The 12,197-nt window shown below is 35.5% G+C and overlaps 2 protein-coding genes across 2 annotated transcripts; both read left to right on the top strand.

The window, feature by feature from the left end:
• Positions 1–1,993: 1,993 nt before the first annotated feature.
• Positions 1,994–3,559, top strand: LOC126912755 (uncharacterized). Its single transcript, XM_050706629.1, has 2 exons — positions 1,994–2,224; positions 3,317–3,559. Exons 1-2 carry the CDS (start codon positions 2,128–2,130, stop codon positions 3,544–3,546), a joined length of 327 nt encoding a protein of 108 aa, XP_050562586.1. The 5' UTR covers positions 1,994–2,127; the 3' UTR covers positions 3,547–3,559.
• A 3,446-nt stretch (positions 3,560–7,005) lies between these two features.
• On the top strand, positions 7,006–8,052 carry LOC118268301 (uncharacterized). The gene is made up of 2 exons (XM_035582738.2): positions 7,006–7,036; positions 7,378–8,052. The coding sequence occupies exon 2, from the start codon at positions 7,392–7,394 to the stop codon at positions 7,980–7,982; it is 591 nt and encodes a 196-aa protein (XP_035438631.1). The 5' UTR covers positions 7,006–7,036; positions 7,378–7,391; the 3' UTR covers positions 7,983–8,052.
• The last annotated feature ends 4,145 nt before the right edge of the window (positions 8,053–12,197 follow it).

Below are 12,197 nucleotides of genomic sequence, written 5' to 3'. Positions count from 1 at the left end.
TATTTGTCATGTACGAGGAGTAGAAAGTAAGGCCTAAATATGTAAATATTAATTGAATTGTTAACTATAATATGTAAAGTATTGCCAAGTGTGGGAGAGCCACGTTTCGGCAACAATCGACCGGAGTGATACCACGGCCTCATAAAATACCGACGTGAAACAATAAATTCTTACGTTGTGTTTCGTTGTATGAGTGAGGAGTTACCGACGGCCCAATTACCTCCCTTCCCAATCTCCCAAATCCCCAACCAACCTCAAATTCCTAACCCCCTTAATAAACATAAATAATCATTGATTCCTAATCTTATCATGCATATTTCTTCTGTTACCAATGGGCACAATTAGCAAAATTTCTTTTTTTTTTCGTTAAACAAGCGATATACCCAATTCACGTTATCAGAGAAAAGGAAATTACTCGCAAAGACATCGTTATATTAACATAATGTGCTACTAGATGGTATAAAATGTACTAAGAATAACTAAATGGGACCGGTACAATCGCACGGAAATAATAAAGGTGTGCAGTAAACGAAACTCCTTTTATAAACCTCTTTTGTCTCTGAGTACACGGTTAAAATTAACTGGAAAATAATTTCCCTCAGTGTAAATTAGCTACCCGGAAAACCTAAGGGAAAACGGATATTAGACGGTCAAGGATTTCAAAAGGACGCCATTTTTTGCTTTAATAGACCGGAAAAGTTTGATAAGTACACAATTGCTTTCTTTCTTTTTTTTATTTTGGAACTAGTTACTGTTTCTATATTACGCAATACTACTAGATACTGAATTACTCTAGTTTCTCAGTTAACAGTTTAGTTCCTAGTACCCATAACACAAGTTAAATCTCAGCTTGGGTAACCCGATATTCATGCAATTACAATACCTGTATTACCTACATAGAACGATTGTACGATATCTATTTATGTAAATTGCTAATTTAAAAAAAAAACGTGTTTTTTTATTTTATTTATCAATTAAGGTAAAAATAAGTAAAGCACATAAACACTGCTTCATTAGTTTAATGTTTTCAAATCATGACATGAGTGTGCATGAAATAAATTCACATCTTTCCTTATTAATTTCTTTAAACGTTTTTCCTTACATTATTCAGCAATTCAACGAACTTCATATAAATTGGCAAGCATAAATATTATGCATATTACAAAAGTATTACCAGATTAATCTCTAATATCATGAAAAAATATCGCAATTCATTGACAAAAGTGCTGAAACTTCGTGATAAATATCAAGTAAGTACCGATAAATTATTAAGATGATTGTATCAGCAAAATCGAACGCTAATTAAACACTAATGAGGCACAAATTACCTAATCTCTAGCATATTACTGATTATTTATTAATAATGATTAATTATTTCTCAAACATTAGAGAGACTAAAATATTGCACCATTCAGCGTAAATCTAGGAAGAAAATTATATAATAGGGTTTATAACGGGGTATGGAATTTAGTTCGTCAGTTAGGTAACGAAAAAATATTAGACACGTATTTCTTTATTTTGGCATATAAGATAATAAAACGAATCAAAGTCTTTGAAAGAAATTATGTATTTACTGCCACTTGGAGTGTTCAAACGTCATTTATACGTATAAAATGTACCTAGAACTGACGTTACGTGATATGTCTAATTCAAATCGATAATTCTTCGAAAGTATGTATAAATTTCCGTAACAAAACAAGAAATACACGTCTAATATTTTAAAATAATCTACAAGACGGACATCAAAATAAAAATTAGTCATTTACCCTATTAAATAGATTTTGTGTTATTATTACCTAGCTGAGAAAAACACACATTTAAAACCCAAAGATTCTCGAGTCAAGTAATTTACTTTTTGCCAATTTAAAACCACGTCCGTTGAATTTAAGTACCGTACTTAACTAAAAAACATACATTAACTACTTTGTCCTACATTTAAATTTAACAAGTAATTTTATGAGACCACTAACTTAGGCGATTTCCGTTGACATACAAGCATTTGGCAACGCCATTAAGTAAGTCACGTGGACAAATAAAATATTTTGAACGTCGAACGACTTCCATTCAAACGATCAGATATCGTTGCCAGTTCTAGTTGCTACAATAAACTATCGGATTCCCGTGAAAATGGCTTGCAAAAATTTATTTGCAGCTATTTTTGTGTTTGCCTGTTTTTTGACCTGTAAAGGCGAGGATTGTGAGGCCTACGATGAATTTGGATCGTGTGAGTTAATACACCATTTGTTTTGTTTTACAATTTATTTATTTATTTAACTCTTCGTGCACATAAATATGTATAAGGTGGTCTTAATGCTGCAGGCATTCTCTACCAGCCAAACTTTTGGGTGATACAGAGACAAACTAGTGGTAGGTGCAAGAAGTGAGCAAATCTAGAAAAGATAAAAGTAGCAAAATACTTACTTAGACAAATATAATATACCGAATAATTAGCATTGGTAGTCAGTCTGATGACTTTAACTTATAGTTAAGATGTTTGAGACTAAATAGAAACAGTACGACACGTAGTAGTTGAGTAATTGATTACTCTCAGGCTGCGGATTCAAGGCCCAATCAGAAAATTTATTTTTATCCTACAAACTAGAGAAGAAAAGTATAAATAACGTGATATAACATTACATAATGTCAAAATAAATACAGGTTTATAGAAAACAGGGTAATCGAATATATCAGCACTTCCAACTATTGTTACGTAGTTTCAATTAAGCGTAAATCTGATTGTAACAGTTTAATTGACTGAACTATCAGGGCCCCTGTGTGTTTGGAATTCAATTTTAAAATAAAGTGCTTTATATATTGTAATTAATCGCCACTTTCGTTCCAGTTAATTAAATTATTGTATTACTGTTTGAAAGCTATGAAAACGTGAAAACGCGTGTGGGACGTTTCATTTAGTTTTGTTAATATTATGCAAAATAAACTGCTTTCTGGATAAAATGGTTGCTACTGCGACTGCCAAGCAAGGAGTTTCGAGTTCAAGTTTTGAGTCGACCATTATTACTTTTATTCACAAATCTCTTACGTAGTCATGTTTTAATAATATATTTCTGGGGCTTCGGCTCGAAAAACAGGAGCAGGAACGGGGTAGTTTTTAGTCAGTATGAGTTTGACACTCCCTCTCGCCTCGCCCAAGACGGGAGAAAGCATGGAGTTATATTCCCCCTCAAAAAAAATCGTTGACACATAATGTTAATGTCTTAGTTATGACACGTCAATAGGCTAGCTCCCTATTACATGAAACAAAGACTTGAGTTCATATACGTAAATATAAATTAAGTTCTTCTTTATCTTCACTCAGGTACGGGACCATGTTCAGAAGACAAAGTGCTGTACAGCATGGGATGTCACCAGGATAGCATGACGGAGCGGACATGTCGGAACCCAGTTCCTCGGAACATTGGTGTACGATGTGACTACGCGAGGTGCGAGTGTCCTGAACCAAAGATTTGGGATGAAGCAGCACATTCCTGTGTCAACATTGAAGACTGCTCTGATCAATCTGGTGTCACTGCGAAGATTGAAGATTAGGAGTAATAAATATATAAATGCATTTGGTGTTTTATTAAATAGTCAGTTTTCATCGGTTGTGTTATGAAACCAAGTCATGGAACTGCAAGATAATATGTACTGGAAGTTACTATTCAAAGTTTGGACCATAATAACAGTTATGAAATAAAACATAATATTGATAATAGCCCTTGATTCTTTGAAAGAATGAATATAGAAGATCAACGAAATAATTTGTAGCGTACCTACTGTAGAGTGCGAAGCGACGTGTGTCGCGGTATACTGTTCTTGAATATGAGCCTCCAGAATGGCATAAAACTAGTCGAGTTCCTGGTCAACTCGTTATCTACTATCGATATTCAATTTAACATCCATTTAACAAAAAAAAAAGTATTATTGACAATCCGTTGAATTGTTGTTCGTCATTGTTGATCCGAGTAAATCAATTTCAATTAGACCTGCATATTGTGCAGTTGATACGAATAACAGAATACAAGTAGCAATGCACACAAATTCAGTTGCAATTTCCGTTCCCACACTTTCATAATCCAAAGCGTAGGGATTAAACATCGCTGAATTTCCAGATTCCGTTCTGCTAATCGAATTCCATGTCACATTACAGCATGCATACTGTTCTATAAAGAGAGGCAGTAATAAAGTACAGAATGTTGTTAGATATTGTTTACAATATGATAAAATTTTGACTTAATATAAATAGGTTGTCGTGGTGGCTGGGCAACTGGCTACCGTGCAATGTGCGGCGGGTTCGATTGCCGCACGGAACAACTTTTTGTGTGATCCACAGATTGTTGTTCCGGGTCCAGACCCGGCACTTGCACAATTGTATACATATTTGTAAACGCACCCACAACACAGAAGAAAATCCTAGTGTGAAACAACTAAAAAGATATATAAAAAAATACTAGATCCCATACACCCATTAAAATCTTCTAAATTTGTAATACATTGCTCGAATTGAGAATCTATTTCGATGTCTAATACGTAAGCATTAGGGCTATACTACTGTAACAATGTTAACAAGATTACGCAAACGAAATCCAAGAAAACAATATACCCAGTGACTGGTGGAATATAAAGATTCTGGATACCGCCATTACTCAGTAAGAAAAGAAAAGTTCCTCCACAAAAATCTAGCCAGTAAATAATTCTTATTTGTGGAGATAGATTAGTTTATCTACGTGTCTGACCTAGTGTTTACTTTTTAAACAGTAAACCAGAACGGAGCCCGTACAATTGAATCGCACGAATGCGAGAGATACCTAATAAATGCCGCAAATGAATATTCATGCAACGATATTGCAATGCAGATCGAACACTGTTTTTATTAACGGATTTTTTTTAAATAAATGGAAATTGCAAACGCCATTTTTATGTAGTAATCGGATTTGAAATTTATACACTGTGGGTGTCAAAGGAAAATAAAAGGAATGTATTTCCACAGGCCATTTTTTGATCATCAACTTTATACAGTATGGAGATCACTCATATGATTTAATTGAAACTACAAGTAGTACTCGTCCACAGAAGCATAATACTAATAAATATATCAACGAAAACTGTAAATTAAAAAAATGAAAGATGATAACAATATGTGGTTTAAATTAAGTCATAAGAGATTTCCCCATACGGTATAATGTTGCCGAAAATGCAAAGTCAAAAAGGGCGTTGCCATCACAAAGCCATAGGTTTTCCTAACAAGTTTAAACTGTGACGCAGGGTTTATTTTCTGACGTCAAATATCACTAAAATGATTGATCAGCGATACATAATGTATGTACATAAATCACGTAATAAAAATAAGCCCTCGGTTAGATGATACATAAATAATCTATTTCATTATTTAGGTTTTGTGAATTAAGTCAAGTCAATAGTCTTGAATGATTAGATTTGTGGCCACGAAAGACCTCAAATTGTGAAAGTATAATTGGATAGGCAATTAGATATGGTTTCGTTAGAATCGTTTCAGATTGAAACCTTTCGGCTACAATAGGTACAAGATATTCTAAGGAGGATGATTGATGATACTTCAGGTTACCGGGATGACTTTCTTGCGCTGTTTGAGTGAGGTTACTGGAGGCCTAATTGCCCCCCCCCCTCGCTAATCTTACAAATCCCCGATTCCCCAACAATCCTTAAAGCATTCAGTGCCACCAAAACGCTCAGAGAGTCCACGTAAATTAAATTCCAGAACCGTAGAGTCGCACCCTCTATGCAATAGATTAGGAAAGAAAATACACCATGCATTTTGGAAAGAAAGAGCAAAAACATTGAACTCGCTGGGCGAGTCGGTGGCACTGAATGTGTTAAGTTCCTAACCCCTAAAAAGCCAGCAACGCATAGGCAACGCCTCTGCTTTTTCAGGTGTCCATGGGCGGCGGCGTTTGCTTACCATCAGGTGATCTGTTTGCTCGTTTACCGGCTTTTACCATTTTTTTTGTGATTTGTCTTAGCTAATTTTAGTTTTAAACATTATTTTATTAATATAAATCTAAAGCATTTCTGAAAATTTTATACAATATTTCATAGTTCAAGTTCTCATAGTTTGTTAGAGACCACAGGTTCTAATCAGTTCAACAAAAAGGCGAGGTTTAACTAAAACACTAATTTAAGTAATCAAAAGTGGATTACCCTATCGGAAAACCCTAATAATCTAAACTTAGCCTTAGAAATTCTAGTTTCCCAGGTCAAAGTGGTGTTGATAACACTAATAGGTCACTCATGCTTCCTATACGAGCAAAACACGTGTTCGGTGCACGTTATCATTATCCGATAAGCCGCAGTGTCAAACAGAATCTATTATTATCACATATTAAGAGAATAACAATGATATAGCTGCATATAGGTATTATTTTTGTGGATTAAATGGCTACATTTGTTATGTTTCGACATTTCAATAAAAAAAATAATTCCTTAAGTACCTGTTATTATTGTAACTGTCTTATTATGACATAATCATGTTAAATATAGATGAGTTTAATTTTGTAGTTATTTATGTACTTTAAGTAATCCCATACTAGGTTCTACTGACAAAAAGTGGGACAAAAAGTACCACCCAAGTCAGCTCATACTCTGTCAGTATACCCATCAAAATCTGTTCAGTAATTTCAGCGTGATTGACGGACAAACCTCCAAACTAAAAAACTTTCACAATTACATTTATAATATTAGTGTGACTTTTTTTCAAATAAGAATAAATACATGGTTGGGCGATACAAATCAGATAGTTCATAAACAAAGTTAGAGTATTTTGAAAATATTATGATAACACCACTTATTGTGTTTATTTAACAACAATTTACAATGAGCTGGAAAATTTCAAATGACCTCTTATCAGTAAAGTTAATGACCCGATTGAAAATAGTGTATTGTAGATGTTATCGGCGGCACTCTAACCTTTACATTAACTTTATTGGCAGTTAACCTATTTAATAGTTTATATTTTAATAGTAAGCATTATTTCAGTATCATTGCATATCGATATTTACGCGTGGTAAGACGTTTTCATATTTATCTACAAGATAAATCGTATTCGCACTCTAATAGTGATAATTTTGGTCCTTAACTTTATAATTTTATTCATTTTAGAATTAAAACCATTCTGCATTCCATGATTAAAACACATAAATGAAGGTTTAACGCTTATATTTTCGTATAGTTGTTTGAAATTATTTAAACTTTTGTAGTTGTACACGTTTCTATCAAGACGAGTCTAGTATGAAAAAAAATGGTGGAAATCCACAGCAAAACTTGAGAATTAGCACTCATACTCGCTTTTAGTGAAAAATAAGTCACACACATAGTAGAGTTACAATATTCTATCTTTTGTTTTAGATCTACAAACGAAGATGTTGTGCCAAACAAAAGTAGCAGCCTTATTGTTTTTGGCGGTTATATCGCCAAGTTTTGGAGACCCTGTCGGCGACCGCCAACAAGAAGAATGCAAGAAAATGTCCACATGCGCCTCATGCATAACAAAAAGTTTCTGCACTTGGTGCGTCACCAAGAGCAAATGCACTAAGCAATCATGCGGCAACGATAACATAATTTTCCCCAAAGAGTATTCCGCCATAATGGCTGGGCCGCAGTTCTGTCCCAGGGTTGTGGAACCGGAAGAAATGTTGACTCTAAAGAGTGGAGCGAAGCAAATTATTGAAGTGAAAATTACTCAGATACATTTGTATATGGCGTTCACTCCTTGGAAATGTAAAATAGATTATAACGGTGAGCAAATGACCGTGGTGGCCATGTTGTTGGGTGACAAAGTATTTTGTGAAACTGTGCTCCTCACTAACGACTCCCATGAGCCTTCTAGAAGCGGTAGTGTTTCAGTACTTTGGGACTACAGTAAATCCTTTGATGGATCTATTCCGTTTAAAGTGTGCCGCTGTGACTTAGACCCTCTGTGCAACGCTTGTAATAAATTAACTGATGCCTAACCATAGATTAAGTGCTACTTTAGTGCCTACGTTTTATCCCACTATGTGATGGATTAAATTGTTTTTTATTGACTTTCTTGTGGTATTATTTAAACTCACTTCTTATAGTTTCAACTTTAAAATAATTTACAAATTGAATGAATTAAAATTTTGGTATCTTCTTTTTCTCTATCGTTCTCTTAATTACTGAAGGTCAGTAATTTTGGAATATGGGACAATTCAGTATTAGAGGAAAATTAGAGAAAATACAATGAACATCATTACATTTCATTATTTAACACTAGGTTAGATACAGTACCCTTAGTACGTAAAGCAAACTCGGTACTAAGGGTACCGCACCGGACGCGCTCTCGTATCTCGTTAAACGTAAACCAAACTCGTACTAAGCCGCAAGACCACCATTTCCTCGTATAAGGTAATAATGGCTAAAATAATACTCGACATAGTTACCGTGGCCAAGCAAGTACTCGTATCTCTTACAAACAAATAAATTAGATCAAAAACTTGTTCAAAAGTTGTTCGGCGCAATATCGTTACAGCAGTTTTCGCTTCAAAGAACAAACAGACAGTTAAAGGCTTTGCTTATTACGTTATAACTTAATTGAATACAGTTACATGATTTCATACACTTTCGGGATTAACTTATTGTTGTTTTGTACAAATGGTATTAGGCATTACTTGCAATGAGAACAAAGTACGATTAATTGTTTAGTACAAAAATGATATTTTGTTCAACCCTATGTGACCAAAACCGCAATAAAAAATCAGAAAATGATTGAACAGTTGGTGCAATGCTTGGATGACCGGCTGCCATGTGACGTGGCGCGTATTCGATTCTACGCTGGCCAAAAAGTATAATTGGCATATTCTGAGTAAAATGACCATTACTAGTCCGCGGTGTTTCACCCCCGTGCCTCGGAAAGCACGTAAAGTCGTTGGTCCTGCGCCTGATCTCTCTCGGTTGTGTCTGCCTTCCCACCGGGTAGAGAGTGAGGGAACAGAGCGTGCACCTGTGTTTGCGCACACACTTGTACACTATAACATTTCCTACGTAGTGGGCTAGTCTAGTTAGAAAAACTGCCCACCGTGATCGAAATCGATCGGGATATTTATTTATCCCGCTACCTAGTAAGCAGTTCTAAATAAAAAAATATTATAAAACACAAAAAATCACGGTTTACTCACGTACATTGATGTATAAATTGTCTACTAGCTTCGAGTCAAGAGTCCCTCTGGGACTGTGACATGATTTTTAGTTAATTTAGTATGTCTCATAATATGATAGTTATTATAAAAATATTACAAAACACTTTTACCATCAAAAACCGAAGCCAACTAAACTTACCAATCCTTACTTGACCAACAACAATAAAGTAAATCGATAACACATTTACGTAACACAGTTAAGAACTACGGGAAAGTATGAAGCCACTGGAACAAGATAAAAGTAAAACATACATTGTAATAACTATCTGCCAAGATGAGTATCAGGGGGATGATTTAAAACGGTTCAACTTTAATTTCCTGTTGGTTGGGGAACATGTACCGGCTACAGAGAATATAAAGCGCTTAGGATAATGTACGTAAGTATGGTCTTCATTTTTGTAAAGGATATTCATAAAATATTTAATGGACGGGTTGGAAGCGACCTGCATCCAGCGGCTCCCTTTTTTTGAGGGGGGAAAATCTTCCAATGACTTCTCTCGCCTTAGGTGAGGCGAGAAGGAGTGTCAGAATCTTACTGACTAAAAACCACCCCGTTCCTACTCCTGCTTTTCGAACTGGAGCTCCGGTAAACCCGCTAGGTAGTCCGCAACTACCTAGCAGGCATCAACCCTACTGGGCCCCATCTGTGGTGGTCTGATGGCTTTTTGAGGCGCACGCGGAACGTCCAGCGGCTCCCTGCGACCCTTATCAGGTCGTTTGTCCACTTTGTGGGTGGACGTCTTTTGCTGCGCTTGCCGGTACACGCATACCGGCCTATCTGGAAGTCATTGGGGGAGGCCTATGTTCAGCAGTAGACGTCTTATGACTGATATGATGATGATGATGATTTAATGGGCAATCATATTTCATCACACTGACTCTTCACCAGGGTGTTGTGGAGATCGGTAAGGAACTGTTATAGGTACGTTACAACAAAGTCCGGGTCATTGAGACCTAAACTGTCTTATGAAGCTGCGAGCAACCAGTTGCCTGCCAAGCATGAAAATTATGGCATACGTAGCCTTTTTGTAGAGGAGGCTCCTAGTCTAGATGAGGACTGCTACCGAGGTGTAAATGTAGTGTGTGTTCAATTCTTTTTTTTATAGCTCCTGCTAGATATTTCTCCTGTGTTATGGGTGCGTTTACAAACATACAAGTTCACTTACACATGATATCCAGACCCGAAACAACAATTTGTGGAATACACAAAGTGTTGCTCCGTGTGGTAATCGAACCCGCTACACGTTGCATGGCAGCCGGTTGACCAGGCACTACACCAACCGTGCAGTCGTACAATTTTATGATTATAAAATTCTCAATTTTTCTATGGGTGGAATATAAGACTGTTACACTACTAAGACTATTACATCAAATGGTGTAACAATGATAAAGAAATAACAGTACATATCTAATAAAACTTTTATAATCATATCCATAGGCGTATAACGAGATATAATAGATAAGATGTTAATCTTATTTAAGATATTATATCTCGTTATACGAAATGAGCTCAATATCTTATTGTTGGTATCATTAGATTACTGTAAGATATGTAGCTCATTTACTAACTTATTATTATAATATGTTTATTATGACCCAAATGTGTGTAACTCCAGCATTCCTACTTCGTTGCACTAATTGTAACTATAAAGTGACCAAGTGATACATATTTTTATGTAAGGTAAACGGTTTTAATAGGCTTATATTATATGAGGCTTATATCATCGAGATTAAAAGTAGAGTATCAAATATCAGATCGATCGGACGTCAGGAAGGGGGTTAAATGCCAATTACTAAATTTGACCTAAACAAACAAACAGGTCAAGCTAAATAAAACCGTTTAAAATCTATCCCCTATTGTCCCTTAACAAAACATTCAAAACCTAAAATTCAACGGAGCCATTTACAAAATGTACTTAGATCGTCGATCTACACCCTTATCCGATTAATCAGATAAAAATAATTGAAGGAACAGTACCCTTAGTATAAATTAGCTTTACGTTTAAAGTAATCGAAACGAGAGCGCGTTCGGCGCTCTGATTGGTTGGTTCAATCGCGCCGGCCAATCAGAGCGCCGAACGCGTTATCGTTCTGTTTTCGTTCAACGTTAAGCAAATTCGTACTAAGGGAACAGAATAGACACGGCTTGTATACGACAATACAAGTAGTTACAAGGTTTACGACTGACATCAATTCAGTTACGTAAAACCAGGACTAAGAATAAGAAAAAACAACATTAATTTGGACAAGAGCCAGTAGACTAGACTTTTGATATAAACATTTATGTAATACCTACTTATGTAATAGCAGATAAAGGCAAATAAGCTAAGTCAAGGTAATTCTTTATCACATTTAACATAAGCCTCATGTCATGTCTTTTCTCTATGGACTAAATTGACGGTACTGGCACCAGTACATTGATCGCAAAATTGAATGTCATGATCATAGGTAGGTATAGTCTGAATAGGGGGCTTAGAGAGCTTCTCAACCAGAGATATGCTATGTAGCTATGTTACGAAGATGTAATAGTTAAGCTGTAAAACTATGTGACCGTTTCCACCGATACTAAGCTATGAAGCTGTATGAGTAAGATGAGGTATGAAGATGCGCCGCTGCAAAGTAGCTTTGCAAGGAAGATGAGCAAATCTTTATTTTGTAGAGCTTAGTGTTACTAGGTCCTCCATTCGTACAACAGCAAGAACAGCATCTATTATCAGGTAATATTATGCAACAATTACATAATTATGTCACTGCATTATAACCTCGATTGGATACAATAGCAATATGTGATAGTGCAGCCTATAGAATAGGCTTGCTATTTCCATTGTTACCTGTATGAATTAATACTAGTCCCCTTTATAATAATGTTATAGATTCCAAATACAGGAATATGTATGCGTAATCCTGATTTACGTAATATACGATTCTATCTTGTTTTCATGACGAAATTCATGAACATAACATATTTATACCTATTGGATTTGATTCAGGGATTATCGTGGGAAAACC

Source organism: Spodoptera frugiperda, chromosome 29 (genome assembly GCF_023101765.2).
Source record: "Spodoptera frugiperda isolate SF20-4 chromosome 29, AGI-APGP_CSIRO_Sfru_2.0, whole genome shotgun sequence".
Taxonomy (NCBI): domain Eukaryota; kingdom Metazoa; phylum Arthropoda; class Insecta; order Lepidoptera; family Noctuidae; genus Spodoptera; species Spodoptera frugiperda.
This window is presented reverse-complemented; position numbering and strand designations above follow the sequence as displayed.

What these genes read in the sequence shown, in the direction of transcription:
- LOC118268301 (XM_035582738.2), top strand. Translation starts at nt 7,392, where the DNA reads ATGTTGTGCCAAACAAAAGTAGCAGCCTTATTGTTTTTGGCGGTTATA.
- LOC126912755 (XM_050706629.1), top strand. Translation starts at nt 2,128, where the DNA reads ATGGCTTGCAAAAATTTATTTGCAGCTATTTTTGTGTTTGCCTGTTTT. An exon ending in CTACGATGAATTTGGATCGT is followed by an intron (nt 2,225 to 3,316) that starts GTGAGTTAATAC and finishes ATCTTCACTCAG; the next exon opens with GTACGGGACCATGTTCAGAA.